General features: G+C 59.5%; 1 protein-coding gene across 5 annotated transcripts in view; it reads left to right on the plus strand.

The window, feature by feature from the left end:
- Positions 1-15,360, plus strand: part of PITPNM3 (PITPNM family member 3) — a 74,623-nt gene that overhangs the window by 16,799 nt on the left and 42,464 nt on the right. For 3 of the 5 annotated variants that reach the window (XM_078437922.2, XM_078437926.2, XM_078437923.2), the window contains exons 2-3: positions 1,958-2,053; positions 8,318-8,425. In XM_078437922.2, coding sequence (XP_078294048.1) covers positions 1,958-2,053; positions 8,318-8,425 — 204 coding nt within the window. The remainder of the gene's footprint in view (positions 1-1,957; positions 2,054-8,317; positions 8,426-15,360) is intronic. The other 2 variants (XM_078437924.2, XM_078437925.2) reach the window with 1 other exon arrangement.

The following is a 15,360-nucleotide window of genomic DNA, read 5'->3' on the forward strand; positions in this document are numbered from 1 at the left end:
TGGGGCCCACGGCACACGCTGTTCCAGGACCCACCTGCCTCCCCCTCCTCTCCCAGCCACACCCCGCGGGCAGCCTTCCCCGCGCACACACCAGGAGCGACTGCGTCCTCGCGGCCGCCAAGAAGAAGTCCCTTTATGGCCGTGTGTGCGCGCACGCCCCGTCCCTGCGCCCGGGCTCTGGGATTTCTTCCCAGGCCCCGGAGCTGCCAGAACGCGAGGGTTAACCGTGCACTCCTGACTGCTTCCTCAGGAAAATTACCGGGTCAGTTTTGTCCTGACGCTTTTCTGGTTTCAGTTTTGGCAGCTAGATCTCAATCCCCTGGGCAATGCCCAGGGTTTCGTGTGCCTGGGGGGGCGGGGAGGGGGGCGGCATGGGGAGGATGTGCTGGGCACCCGCTGGTCCACGGTGAGGACCCAGGTGCCTGTGGAGGTGGGGCGGGGGGTTTTCCGGGTCCGGGTGGGCCCTTCCCCTGACCGTCCCGGGGACCCCTCGGCCCCCCTCCCGCCCCTGGCTTCTGTGGACGTTAGTCATCATAAATACTGGGCCTGAGACGCAGACTCTGAGTGTACATCTCTTCTGATCCTTCGAGCTCCGGACTGATGGTGGTCGGTTCTTTAGAGGTGGGGAAACTGAGACTGCGGTGTGGAAGGACCGCCACGCAGGTTGCAAGCCGCGGGGTCGGCGCGGGGCTGGGGCTCAGGCCGTGCGTCTGCGATGGAGGCCGAGGTCCTGGCCGGAACATGCTGCCCGGGTATCGGCTGCCCCGCTCCTGCACCCTCCTGCCCTCCCCGGGCTGGGCCACCTGACCGGCCCCGGACAGAGACGCACGCGGGAGCACGTCGCCCTGCGCGAGGAAGTGCATGCGACCGGCGTGATTTTCTGGGCCCTTCTCCCCTGTTCCGCCGACCTTGACGCCCCGTTGGCAGAGGGTGGCGTTGTAAGGCGGTGGTGCCTCTGAGCGGCCACCGTGACCAGGGCCCCTTCCCGCCGGTGTGTGAGTGCGAGGTCCAGCGCTCACCCTGCACGTCACGCCGTGCGTTCTGGCACACGTGGAGCACTGTCTGGACCGCTGCGGGGGGGTGGGGGAGGGGTGGGGGGTGGGGGGGTGGGGGGAGGTGCTGAGCCCCCGCAGGGGGTGGGTGGGGGCTGGGGGGAGGTGCTGAGCCCCCGCAGGGGGTGGGTGGGGGTGTGGGGGGAGCTGTTGAGCCCCCGCAGGGGGTGGGGGGAGCTGCTGAGCCCCAGCAGGGGGTGGGTGGGGGGTGGGGGGAGGTGCTGAGCCCCCGCAGGGGGTGGGTAGGGGGTGGGGGGAGGTGCTGAGCCCCCGCAGGGGGTGGGTGGGGGCTGGGGGGAGGTGCTGAGCCCCCGCAGGGGGTGGGTGGGGGTGTGGGGGGAGCTGTTGAGCCCCCGCAGGGGGTGGGGGGAGCTGCTGAGCCCCAGCAGGGGGTGGGTGGGGGGTGGGGGGAGGTGCTGAGCCCCCGCAGGGGGTGGGTGGGGGCTGGGGGGAGGTGCTGAGCCCCCGCAGGGGGTGGGTGGGGGTGTGGGGGGAGCTGCTGAGCCCCAGCAGGGGGTGGGTGGGGGGTGGGGGGAGGTGCTGAGCCCCAGCAGGGGGTGGGTAGGGGGTGGGGGGAGGTGCTGAGCCCCCGCAGGGGGTGGGTGGGGGCTGGGGGGAGGTGCTGAGCCCCCGCAGGGGGTGGGTGGGGGTGTGGGGGGAGCTGTTGAGCCCCCGCAGGGGGTGGGGGGAGCTGCTGAGCCCCAGCAGGGGGTGGGTGGGGGGTGGGGGGAGGTGCTGAGCCCCAGCAGGGGGTGGGTGGGGGGTGGGGAGAGGTGCTGAGCCCCCGCAGGGGGCGGGGGCGGGGTGCTGAGCACGGGGCAGTGGGGGGGTGGCGTTCGTGCAGCTTTACCGCTCAGCTGGGACTGGGTCTCAGGACTGGCTAACAGGTATGTTCTCTTCCACAGGTGGCCCTCCCCCGGGCGGCGGTGCCCCCTGGCACCTTCGAAACGTCCTCAGCGACTCAGTGGAGAGCTCAGACGATGAATTCTTTGATGCCAGAGGTGAGTGAACTCCATCTTCCCGCCACTGGCTGGGTGAGCTTTCTAGAAGCCTCACGAAGGGGATCTTGGTGGGGGTTAGCGTCTCTCCCTCTTGGACGCTGTGCCCCGCACTTCACGTGTGCCCGATTCTGAGTCCCCGAGGCAGGGGCACTGGCTGTGTCCTTGGTCCACCTCAGGGGCTGTGCCAGGCGCTCGCTGAGCTGTAGAGGCCTCTGGGCGTGGGCGCTGCCCTCCTGATGCTGGTGGTTTAGCGGGAGAGGCAAAACCCAGCAGTGACACGGAGGAAGTCACCCTCCCAAGGGGGTGATGCCCCTGCGTAAGTCAGCAGGTGTTAACAGGGAGTGGATGCGGGTCCCTAACTTAGTGGGGTTGGTCGTGCCCTCTCCCTAGTCACGAGGGGAAGGAGCCTTCTGACGGAGGAGGCAGCCGGTGTGATGGCACTCAAGCAGGACGGTGGCCCTTCCGGGGACCCAGGGGCCCGTGCACCAGGGGTCAGGGGTCTGGCACGAGGGGCAGAGGAGAGGCTGGCTGCCTGTCTGAGACCCTGTGCCAGGCACATAGGATCAGTCGCAGAGGGGTTGCGGGGCGGTGAGCAGGACTGTTGCAGACCTCCCGTGGGTACCAGGGGGGCACGTCCTGGGGGCACGAGGGGGCTGGCGGGCGGCGTGTCAGAGGGCGGGATGGAGGCATGTCCAGCGGGCACGAAGACGGCATGTCCAGCAGGCACGAGAGGGGCACGTCCAGGGGAGCGTGAGGGGGGCACGTCCAGCAGGTACAAAGGGACATGTCCAGCGGGTATGAGGGGGGCACATCCAGAGGGGACGAGGGGGTCAGCGGGCAGCATATCCAGAGGGCGCAAGGGGGGCACCTCCAGCGGGCACGAGGGGGCACATCCAGGGCGCGTGAGGGGGGCGCGTCCAGCGGGTGCGAGGGGGGCACCTCCAGCAGGCGCGAAGATGGCACGTCCAGCGGGCACGAGGGGGGCATGTCCAGGGGGCACGAGAGGGGCGTGTCCAGCGGGTAAGAGGGGGGCACGTCCTGCGAGTAAGGGGGGGGGGGCGTGTCCAACGGGTACGAGGGAGGCCAGCGGGTGACACATCCAGTGGGTGCGAGGGAGTCACGTCCAGTGGGTGCGAGGGAGTCATGTCCAGCGGGCGCGAGGGGGGCATGTCCAGGGGGCGCAAGAGGGGCACGTCCAGTGGGTAAGAGGGGGGCACGTCCTGCGAGTAAGAGGGGGCGTGTCCAACTGGTACGAGGGAGGCCGGCGGGCAGCACATCCAGGGGGCGCGAGGGGGCACGTCCAGGGGGCACGGAGGGGTTGGCGGGCGGCCCGTCCAGTGGGTGCGAGGGAGTCACGTCCAGCGGGCGCGAGGGGGGCACGTCCAGGGGGCACGGGGGGGTCAGCGGGCAGCATATCCAGAGGGCGCAAGGGGGGCACCTCCAGCGGGCGCGAGGGGGCACATCCAGGGCGTGTGAGGGGGGCGCGTCCAGCGGGCGCGAGGGGGGCATGTCCAGGGGGCACGAGAGGGGCGTGTCCAGCGGGTAAGAGGTGGGCACGTCCTGCGAGTAAGGGGGGGGCGTGTCCAACGGGTACGAGGGAGGCCGGCGGGCGACACATCCAGTGGGTGCGAGGGAGTCACGTCCAGCGGGCGCGAGGGGGACATGTCCAGGGGGCGCGAGAGGGGCACGTCCGGTGGGTAAGAGGGGGGCACGTCTTGCGAGTAAGAGGGGGCATGTCCAACCGGTACGAGGGAGGCCGGCGGGCAGCACATCCAGGGGGCACGGGGGGGGGGGGTTGGCGGGCGGCCCGTCCAGTGGGTGCGAGGGAGTCACGTCCACTGGGCGCGAGGGGGGCACGTCCAGGGGGCACGGGGGGGGGTTTGGCGGGCGGCCCGTCCAATGGGTACAAGGGGGCCGGCGGACAGCAGGGGCGTGGTCAAGGGGACGAAGAACAGGAAGCAGGGAGTGGGGACGGGCGCGCCAAAGCGGGTGTGCGTTTCCGGCTCTGGGCGAGAGCGCACACGCAGGGCAGGCGTGGGCGCCAGTGGGCAGCGGACAGAAGGTCCCCACGGTCACGCTCGCCTGGCTGCCTCCCCCACCCAGGGGCCCCAGTCCTCACCTGGCCGGCTTGGCCCCACCGGGGAAGTCACCGTATCTGGGGGGCTGACGCACTCCCGTGACAGCCAGCTGTAAAATGCCTAGCGAGATGGGGTCTCGAAGCAGAAACAGACCGCGTGCAGGGAAGACATCTGGGCCTGCAGCAGGACACCGGGGACGTGGCCTCATGGTCTCAGCCACGCCATTGCCCTTCTCTGGGCCTTAGTGTCCGGGTCAGCTCTGTGCCTCCAGAAGTGGGGAGTGCCCAGTTCAGGTGCCTTTCAGGGGGGCACAGGGCACAGCTGGGCAGACCCCAAGCCAACCGACACCCGGCCCATGTGGGACCCGTGTGCTGTCTCCCAGGGGTGTCTGGCCAGAGCGCTGCCGGGACTGCTTCTCCATAGCAACTAGCGCACAATGTGACAGCAGTGACGTCAATATTTTGATGCTTAGAACGCTTTTATTTAAAACATTTTGCAGTTCCTCAGGGCCGGCTTCCCCGATGACGGGACGGCTGGCAGCAGGAGGCACTGGGGGCGGGCCTGCTCACCGGCTTGCCCCCTGAGCAGCTGTGGGCACGTCCTGCCCCCGCCCCGCACCCCACAGGCTGCGGAGGCCCCCTTCCTCCCGGTTGCCCTCCCCACCCCCTGTGTGCTCTGTGCTGTCCCCGAGACAAGGCCGTTGGAGTCTCCGTGGCTCAGGCAGTCAGAGGTGAAGCTGTCCTTCTCTGTCCCCTGGGCTGGGCGAGGCCCAACAGGCAGTCCGCAGCCCCCAGGTCTGGGCGGTGAGTGTCCCGGACTCGGGCAGGAGACCGTCTGGGTCCCTGACACCCTGGGCAGGATGCCGGCTCCGTGGGCCACGGCGGGAGGCCCGGGGCCTCGCGTGGCTGGTGAGCACTGCGGGGCGGGCGTTGGGGTCCAGGTCCCCAGACCCAGGAGAGGTGCCTCCCTCCTGTCAGAGGATATCTGGGGGCCACGGCCCAGTCTGCCAGGGCTGGGGTGCAGAGCAAGGGAAGACTCAGGGGGGCCCAGAGGGGCCCGCAAGGTCTTGGAGTTCAGCACCACCACCACCGTCTCCGGGCTGGGAAACTGAGGCCAGAGCGTTGGGAGGCTTGCTCAGGGTCACCCAAGGTTACTCGAGGTCAGGCCAAGCAGGGGCTAGAATCCACTCACCTGTGAGTATCTGCTCCTCGGGGACGCTGCCTCTCACAGCGGGGGTGTGGCAGATGGGCGCTGTCCCCGTGCTTCCGGAGCCACCGGTCAGCGGTGGGGGTGGGAGACAGGCGAGCTGTAAGTAAGGCAAGGGAGCAGACTCTGGTAGACAGTGAAAAGCAGAAACTGGAGGGGAGAAGGGGAGAGGGGGCAGGGGGAGGGAGGGGGTGAAACTCGGGAGATGGTGTCAGGGGTGTGTCCGTTTGTCAGCACCTACCAAGTTGTATTTGTATTTTTTTTTATTATTAGTTTTGATGTTTATTTGAGAGAGAGAGAGCGAGAGAGAGAGAGTGAGCGCTGGGGAGGAGCAGAGAGAGAGGGAGACATAGAACCCAAAGCAGGCTCCAGGCTCCGAGCTGTCAGCACAGAGCCCAACGCGGGGCCCGAACCCACAAACTGTGAGATCATGACCTGAGCTGAAGTCGGACGCTTAACCCACTAAACCACCCAGACGCCTGCCTCAAGTTGTACTTGTGAATACGAGTGGTTTGTTGATCACCGTTCTGCTCAGCGTCGCTGTTCAAAGTGAAGGACTCGCCCCCCTCTAGCATAAGGGAACACGGAGGGGTGAGTGAGTGAGCAGGAGGCGCCCCCTGCTGAGGCCCAGGCCCCTTCCCTCCGCTCGTTCTCTTGGTCCCCTCTCCCAACATCTAGACAAGAGCCGGCTCGTTGCCGTGGACCCGCACAAGCGGCCTGGTCCCCGAGGTCGCAGCCGAGCCCAACCAGGGGCCCAGCGGAGCCCTCCCCGGGCGGGACGTTGGAGGTTTCCGCCTGCCGCCTCATCTCCCGTGTCCCCTGCTCTGCTGTCCCCATGCCCGGTGGACACCCTGCTCCCCTCCTGGTGCGAGGCCGGGCGGAGAGCTGCCCTCGGTCTTGCGGAGACCCGGCTGCGTGCTCCAATGCCCGGTTCCTCCCAGCGAAGGGAACAGGATAAAGCACTGATTTTACAGACCGCGGCCGGTCTCCTGGAGAACAGGGGGCACATCTCTGGGCTTTTCCTGTGGGCACACAGCCTCCGCCTGGAAGGGAGGTAGCAGACACAGGTGCAGGCCGCCAGGGGCAGAGGTTGGGCCAGTGACTGGCCAACGTGTGGCCCCAGGTGAGTCTCTGGGGCCCGGGCCCCTTGTGTTGCACACAGCCGGGGTGGGGCTGGTTGTCCCCGGGACGAGTGGGCTGCTGACGCTGTGGGCGCCGGGTAACGGAGCCATCCCGGGAGCAGAGCACAGGCGTGTTCCTGAGCCTGTCCCTGTCTCTCCGTTAGGGGTGGGAGCAGAGAAGCCAGTGTCTGGGGGTGGGCACCTTGGCCCCCGTAGATTTTACAGATTCACAGTGTTCTCCTTCACCCTCATGATGGCCTGCTGGAAAGGGCTCCAGAACCAGAGCTGTTACTCCCAAGGAAGAGATGAGAAGACAGGAAGAGTTGAGGGCACGTGCAAAGGCCCAGGCTGACATGGGGCAGAGTTTGGACTGGAATCCAGCCAGGAGCCTGCCCGGAACACGGCACTGCCTAGACGTGCAGACGTGTGCCAGAATGGAGCACATGGGGCTCGGGAAGTCATCTGGGCAGGTGTGGATCCTGGGCGGGGGGCTGGGGGGCCGATCCGGGACGTCCAGGGCAGGCCACCAGGATTGCAGGACTCTTGAAACAGCGTACCCGGGCTTCAGTCCTGGCTCTCGCCGGTGACCTTGGGCAAGGTACTGAGCTACTCCGCGTTTCAGATCTCTCGTCTATAAAATGCAGATGATGAGGGTTGTACCTTTTCAGTATCATGATGAGAGTGGGGTGAGTTGGTATTTGTAAGGCATTATGACCATCTCAGTGCAGAGGAAACATTTCATCAGCGTTGTTAAATAAATCAAATAGGCGAGTCCATGAGGCTGGCCTAGGTGTCCCAGCCAGAAGTGGGGGAGAAAAGTGCTGAGCTCCAGAGCGGTCAGAACTCTGGACAGCTCCCCGTGCTCTGCCATGCTGGTTCTATCTTTGGCAGTGAAATGGGTCCTGTCCCTTTATTCTCCGTTGTCGTGAGCTTAGGATTTTCGCCACCACCCTTTAGTACCTGCCCCATGAGAGAGGGCACGGCATCCTTTGCCAGGAAGGCCCGTCGCTTTGCAAGCGGGGGCAGGGCACACCTGTGGGTTTGTTCTTGAGGCAACGCCCCGCTTTGGGACGAGGGACCGCACCAGGTGTGTGCAGCTGTCGTGTGGGACCCAGGGGCTTGTGTTCGGTGTGGTTGGGGAATATGGCCCCACTGACTTCTTCAGAGTAATCGCTGAGCTCAGGTTGGGTAAGGGCACGGATAGAGACAGGGTTGGGGGGGCGTGAGGAGGATGGGGGTATCACTACGTTCATAAGGTTGAGATGAGAGTCAGTGGTTCTGTACAGCTCAAGGCTTGTTTGGAGCCAGAATTCCGCGCCCCGGTTACTGCAGACCTGCTTCTGCCCCATTCAAACCCCAGATACCTGTGGCAACCCCTTCTCATGCAGAGGAGTAACCATAATGTCTTTATGTGTGGGCACCTCGTGTGCTCTGAGACCTTTATCCCCCTTAGCTCACTTAATTCTCATGGCAGCTCTTCGAGGTGGACCTTGCCAGTCCCGTTTTTCTGATGGGAAAACTGAGGCTCAGTGAAGTCGAGTCACTTACCCAAAGAAAAACTCGTGGCAAGTGGCAAGGTTTTTCTTTTCCTTCTTTTCAGGAAACACCACCCTTGTTGCCAGGAACAGAAACTTGTGTGGGTTTGCACCCTTTCCCAGGACTGTCCCCTGCTTACTTTCTTCAGCCGCAGCTGGGGGGCCCCGTGGGGCACAGCAGCGATGCCTGCTTGCGGCGGAAGCTTCCTGAATGTGTTGTACTGTCCAGAGGACAGACACGTCCAGCAGTCGAGGTCCGCGTCAACGGCTAGGGTCACCTGAACACAGCCTGTCCGCTCACGCCCATCTCTGCTTCCCCCACAGAGGACATGGCCGAAGGGAAGAATTCCATCCTCATCGGGATGAGCCAGTGGAGTTCTAACGACCTGGCGGAGCAGATGGGGACCTTGGGGAGACTGGAGGGGCACCAGGGTGAGCCCCCGGGGTGTGTGTGAGCGGATGGGGTCCTTGGGGAGACCGGAGGGGCCCCAGGGTGAGGCCCCGGGGTGTGTGCACGCGTGTGCTGCGGGAATGCTGGTGCAGACAGCTCGGGGCCAGAAGTCGGGTCTTCTGTAAAAAGTCTTCTGTCTCTCCAGACGCCTCCCTTCCCCCTACCTGTGCCCCCTGAGCTCTGTGACCTGCAGGGACCCTCGTGGGTGCTTGCACATGGCTGTCTGTGCAGAGCAGCTCCAAGGTGCTCGGGCAGAACTTCCTGTGTCCCTAGGATGACCACGGGGGGCATGGGTTATGAGGGGCAGGTGGCGGGGGCCAGGCTCCTTGGGGTGGGCTGGGGGTCCGCTGGTTAGTCTGGGAGCCTTTGAGAAGGCACCGGGCAGGGCGGTCGTGGGGATCGTAACTTCCTTGGGCTGAGTGCCCGGGGAAGGGGATTCATCCAGGAGACTTTTCGTGGAGGGGGACTTGACCAGGAGCTTAATCAACAGGCAGAGCAGCCCTGGCCCTTCAGGCATCCCGCCCGTTTGGCCATTTTGCATCACTAACAGATTTTTTGTTGAGCACCTACTGTGTATGTGTGCTTGGTAGGAGGAGTGAAGGTGACGTGGCTGAGATCTCCGACCGTGACACGGTGACAGGGTACAATCAGGACGTAAGGGGGTGAGGTTTGGGCTGAGGGTTGCTGGGCCTGGGGTGGGAGGGAGGCGGGAGAGGGGAGCAGGGAAGCGTTCCTGGCAGTGAAGCTACGGGGCCAGGCTAGGAGATACAAGTGGAGGACGCAGCTCAGCTGAAGGTCAAAACGAGAGGGGCTGCATTTGATGGAGGTCACTCAGGGACGAGACAGATCGAGAATCCACCTGGGTCCACGGTGCTCGCGTCCGCACCTGTCATCCTGGGGCTGCTGTTTTCTGTCCCTCGTCCCACACAGCCCTCCACCCACCTCCCCTCCTCCTGGTGGCCTGGCCCCGTCATTCCTCAGTCATGGTCTGGGCCAGGCCGCCCTCTCCGGACGTGTGCTGCTCCAGCGGCCGTGTTGGTGCTGGTGCTTTGTCTGTAGCCGCTTTCCTTGAGCCCCTTCCCCGCCCCCTTGGCTCGGTGCTGTCCCCGTGCCACAGGCCCGGACACGCCGGGGGTGGCCGTTCATTTCACAGATGCAGAACCCAAGGCCTGGGGAGGCGGTGTCTCGCCCAGGGCCCTCCAAGTTGGTGGCAGCCTCGCGCTCACATCCCTCGTGTCCTGGTTCCCAGCTGGGCGGTGTCCGGGGCCTCTGCAAGGTGGTCAGGTTCAGGAAACCCAGAGGCTTCAAGGAAAGGCCCTCAGGCCACTGCTCGAGTCTGGTCCCCCGGGCCAGTTCAGAAGCGACTTCCCCATTGACACAGCCGTGCATTGGTCTGCTCTTTCCTTCGCCCCAAGCCCTGGAGGGGCCCAGAAGGGGTCACGGGTTCTCTGTAGCCGTGAAGACAAACCCAGATCTTAGTCATGACCCATCTGGCCATCCTCTCCCAGGCCGGCCCGCTGGCAGTCAGAGAGCGTGACTCAGCCCAGTGTGAGCCGGGGGGGGGTGAGGAAAGGCAGGGAGAGGGGCAGGCACAGGGAGGCAAGCGGAGAGAGAGGGACACAGGGGCCGAAGCTACACTCTGTGCGGTCTGGGCTTGAACGTGGCTTCACAGCCGGGCAGGTTCACGGTGGGCAGAGTGAGGCTTCTACACAAGTCGGGAGGACCGAGTGAGCCGGTGGTTGGCTAAGCGCTCTCAGCGACAGGTGGTTGTGGTGCGGGGACAGGTCCCATTCTGGCAAACAGCCGTAGGCGCTCACCTGCTCACCGGGGAGAGGTGCATTAAGGCAGTGCCTGCCCCCCCCCACCCCCCGAGGCGAGTAGGAGGGGGCAGGGCAGGCGAGGAAGAGGAAACCAGCCATGTCCCCATCCCCTGGGGATTCATGGTGTGATTCCTCCGCAGGACAGAGGAATCCTTCCACTCACCGACCGTTATCAGCCACGACGGGGGCTTCCCCGGGGCGGGGTGTGGGCACAGTGCTTGGAGGGGCTCACGGCCGAGGAAGAGCGGGGTCCCAGCCTCCGTGACCGTGACTGCGCAGGAGGAGGCTGAGCTCGGGGCCTCAGGAGGGAGGCTCCGGGGGCACTTCAGGAGAAGGCTGCCTCCCACCGTCCGGGGGCGGTGCCTTTGTTGTTCCTCCAAAGGAGTGGGTTTGCTTTGAAGTCCCATCATGGACGGAGCGGACCTCAGGGACCCCTGCCCTACGGGGACTTCACTTTAGCGCCTCGCCTTCCACGGGCTGGGGCCACGCTGTCGGGGTGACGGTGTGGTTTCCAGCCACTGGTCCTGCAGCCTCCATCCGCCACGGAATCTTCCACGTTCCGTGGGCCCCTCTGCTTTCTCCCCTGGGTTGTATTCCCCTTGTTGATTTTGGTACTTGTGTATTAACCCTTCTTCACCTTGAGCTCGGTTACAGGTTTGCATTTTGTTGGTGAATTTGGCCCAGCATATACACGTGTACAGATTTACATTTTGTGTAATTATGTAAGTGCCTGTTGTACATGTGTGTGAACATACGGTGAATGTGCCTGCGTGTGCATATAATGTAAAACGTTTAGCGTGTGTACGTGTGATACATAATATGATGTATCAATGTCTGTATATGATATATAAAATATTCACGTAAACATATTCAAACACACCTATGTTTATGTGTATATATATGCATATACACACAACTTATTTTTTCAAATATTTATTTTTTTTTTCAATGTTTGTTTATTTTGAGAGAGACAGAGCATGAACAGGGGAGGGGCAGAGAGAGAGAGAGAGAGAATGAGAATCCCAAGCAGGCCCTGTGTTGTGAGCGCAGAGCCCAGCGTGGGGCTCGGTCCCACGAACCCTGAGGTCATGACTGGAGCCGGAATCAAGAGTCAGATGCTCAACCGACTGAGCCACCCAGGTGCCCCTCAAGTGTTTCTCTCTCTCTGTCTGATTCCCCTTCTAGAGCTTGCATTAGACAGATGCTGGACCCGTGTCTCACCTTGTCTGGGCTCGTTCTTATTTCTTGGTCCCTGCTGGGCTCTAGAAACTTTCCTTGGCTCTAACACGGTCAATAGCTCGCCAGACCAGTTTCTCTTCTTCTGCTGTTGCCATCCCTCTGGTCAGCTCTTCTGTGGAGTTTGGTTTTTTTTGTTAAAGCAATCCTGTCTTCGTTTTCACGCGCTCTGTTGGTTTTTTTTTGTTTGTTTTTTTTTCCAGATACTGATACAACCTGTACTGTCCATGGGTGCCGTGGACTCATTCTGTGCTTTTCACAGCCTCCCTCCTCCCTGTGCTTTTTAAGTTCGGAGTCTCCTGGTGGGTTAGAAGTGGATGCAAACGGCCCCCACACACTCGAGTTTGGGCTAATTAGCCAAAGATCCCTAAGTGAGGTTATGGCACAGAACAGGAACTGGTGTGTTTCCAGTGACCTCAGGAAGCACAGAGCTGCCGTTGACGTTGTCCAAGTAAAGTGGGTCTTGCCAAGTTTTGTTTTGGTTTTTTTCAATCGAGACATAATTCACATACCAGACAATCTACCCTCTTCAAGTGTACACTTCAGCAGTTTCTGTATATCTTGTACATTCACAAAGTTGAGCAGCTACCTGGTTCCAGAACATTTCCTTCTCCCCGGAAAGACACCTCCTAACCTGTCAGCAGTCACCCACCATTTTCCTCTCCTCAAATACGGAATTGCGTAGAAATGGAATCCGACAGTATGTGGCCGTCGGTATTGAGGTCTGCCTTGGCATCACGTTTTCGAGGCTCAGACGTGCTCTGGCATGAACCAGAATTTCACTGCATTCCACGCTTGAGTAATAGGCCCCCGTATGGCTGTTGCGCATATTGTCCATCCATCCATCGGCTGGACCTTTGGGCTGTTTCCACTTTCTTGCTCTTATGAGTCACGGTGCTCTAAGTGTTTACGTACAGGTTTGGTTTTTTTTAATGTAATTGTCAAATGAGCTAACATACAGTGTGTACAAGGTAGTCTTGGCTTCAGGAGCAGATTCCTGTGGTTCTTCGCTTACGTACAACACCCAGCGCTCGTCCCAACGGGTGCCCTCCTCGGTGCCCATCCCCCACCTCCCCTCCCCCCATCAACCCTCAGTTTGTTCTCTGTATTGAAGAGTCTCTTAGGGTTTGCCTCCCTCCCTGTCTGTCTGAAACTATTTTTCCCCCTTCCCTTCCCCCATGGTCTTCTGTTCAGTTTCTCAACTTCCACATACGAGTGAAAACATTCGGTACCTTTCTCTGCCTGACTTATTTCACTTAGCATAATGCCCTCCAGTTCCATCCATGTTGCTGCAAATGGCATGATTTCCTTCTTTCTTATTGCCAAGTAGTATTCCATTGTGTATATAAACCACATCTTCTTTATCCATTCATCGGTTGATGGACACTTGGGCTCTTTCCATAATTTGGCTGTTGCTGAAAGTGCTGCTATAAACATTGGGGTACAAGTGCCCCTGTGCATCAGCACTCCTGTATCCCTTGGGTAAATTCCTAGCAGTGCCATTGCTGGGTCATAGGGTAGCTCTATTTTTAATTTTCTGAGGACCCTCCACACTGCTTTCCGGAGCGGCTGCACCAGTTTGCATTCCCACCAACAGTGCAAGAGGGTTCCCGTTTCTCCACATCCTCTCCAGCATCTATAGTCTCTTGATTTGTTCATTTTGGCCACTCTGACTGGCGTGAGGTGATATCTGAGTGTGGTTTTGATTTGTATTTCCCTGATGAGGAGCGACGTTGAGCATCCTTTCATGTGCCTGTTGGCCATCCGGATGTCTTCTTTGGAGAAGTGTCTATTCATGTCTTCTGCCCATTTCTTCACCCGAAGAAGTGTGTTTTTGGGATGTTGAGCTTGATAAGTTCCTTATAGATTTTGGATGCTAACCCTTAACCTCTATGTCATTTGCAAATATCTTTCCCATTCTGTCAGCATGTACAGGGTTTTGAGGACATACTTCCAGTTCTCTTGGGCACAACCCAGGAGTGGGATTGCTGGGGACTCACCACATCACCTTCCCAGAGTTCAGACTTCCCCACGCTCTTGCCAGCATTTGTTGTTGTCTGTTGTTTGAGAATAGCCTTGCGAGCGGGTGTATGACTATGGTTTGGGTTTGCATTTCCCTAATGACTGATGATGGTGAGCATGTGCTCGTGTGCTTGGTGGTCATTGTTCGTCATCATTCGGAGAAATGTCTATTCAGATACTTTGCCCATTTTAAAATCAGGTTGTCTCTTGTTGGGTTGTGAGTGTTCTTTACATATTGTGGACGCTAGGCTCTTGTCAGTTACATGATTTTCAATTACTTTCTCCCATTCTTTGGGGCGTCTTTTCATTTTTTTTGATAATACCCTTTGGAGTGCCAAGTTTTGAAATTCTGATGAAGCCCAATTTGTCTATTTTTGCTTTTATTGTTTCTGCATTTGAGGCCATATCTAAGAAACCACCTGTTAATGTGAAGTCATGAAGGTTTACCCTTTGTTTTCCCTGAAGAGTTTTATAATTTTAGCTCTACATTTAGGTCTTTGATCCACTTTGAATTCATTTTTATTTTATCTATTTGAAAAAAATTTTTAATGTCTTATTTATTTTTGAGAGAGAGAGAGAGGGAGAGAGAGAGGGAGACAGAGTGTGAGCAGGGGAGGGGCAGAGAGAGAGGGAGACCCACAATCCAAAGCAGGCTCCAGGCTCCAAGCCATCAGCACAGAGCCCGACGTGGGGCTTGAACTCACATTGTGAGATCATGACCTGAGCTGAAGTCGGACGCTTAACTGACTGAGCCCCCCAGGTGCCCCATTAGGATTTTCTACGTACAAGATCATATCAACTCCCAACAGGTAGTTTTCCTCCTTCCTTTCCAACCTGGATGCCTTTTTATTTCCTTTTCTTGCCTGGCATCCCTGGCTAGAATCTCTAGTATAATACTGAACAGAAATGCTGAGAGCTGACATTGTGTTCCCCATCTTCAGGGGAGTTTTCAATCTTTCGCCATTAAATATGATGTTAGCTGGTTGTGTTTTGTTTTGTTTTTGTCTTTGGGGTCTTTTTGGAGTTGTCATTTATCTGGTCAGGGAAGTTCCCTCCTATTCTGGGTTTGATCAATGCTTTTATCACGAAAAGGTGTCGGATTTTGCCAAATGCCTTTTCCGCATCTGTTGAGATGATTGTGTGGGTTTTGTCCTTTTTCTATTACTGCGGTGGGTTTGCATTTGTTGAACAACTTGGCGCTCCTTGGAGAGATTCCACTCAGTCCTTGCCACAGTTGTTAATCTTTTATGCTCGGGGTTTACACATTTCTTTCAGAATAATTTATGCTAACAGGCTATGAGCTGTCACTTAAGGGACAAACTTGTTTTAGAAACAAAGGGAGTGTCACCAAGGCCACATTCTTAAATTTTTTTTTTTTAACGTTTATTTATTTTTGAGACAGAGAGAGAGTCAGAGCATGAACAGGGGAGGGGCAGAGAGAGAGGGAGACACAGAATCCGAAACAGGCTCCAGGCTCCGAGCCGTCAGCACAGAGCCGGACGCGGGGCTCGAACTCACGGACCGCGAGATCGTGACCTGAGCCGAAGTCGGACGCTCAACCGACCAAGCCACCCAGGCGCCCCTAACCAAGGCCACATTCTTACTGACAGGAGGGAAGCGGTCTCTGCACAGGTGTCTTGACCAGCTTCTCCTACTTCAGCTTTGCAGAGGGCTGTTTTCCCATAGTTCCTCCTGGACTCCAGCTGATGCCTGTGTCTAGATGACGTGGTTCTCAAAGAGTGGTCCCTGGACCGCTCGGAAAGTGGTCAGAAGTGTGAATTTTGGAGCCCGGCCCAGACTCGGTGAATCCGTGACTTAACTACCCTCTTAGATCCTTC

This window comes from Panthera onca, chromosome E1, assembly GCF_046562875.1.
Source record: "Panthera onca isolate mPanOnc1 chromosome E1, mPanOnc1 haplotype 2, whole genome shotgun sequence".
NCBI classification, from domain to species: Eukaryota; Metazoa; Chordata; class Mammalia; order Carnivora; family Felidae; genus Panthera; species Panthera onca.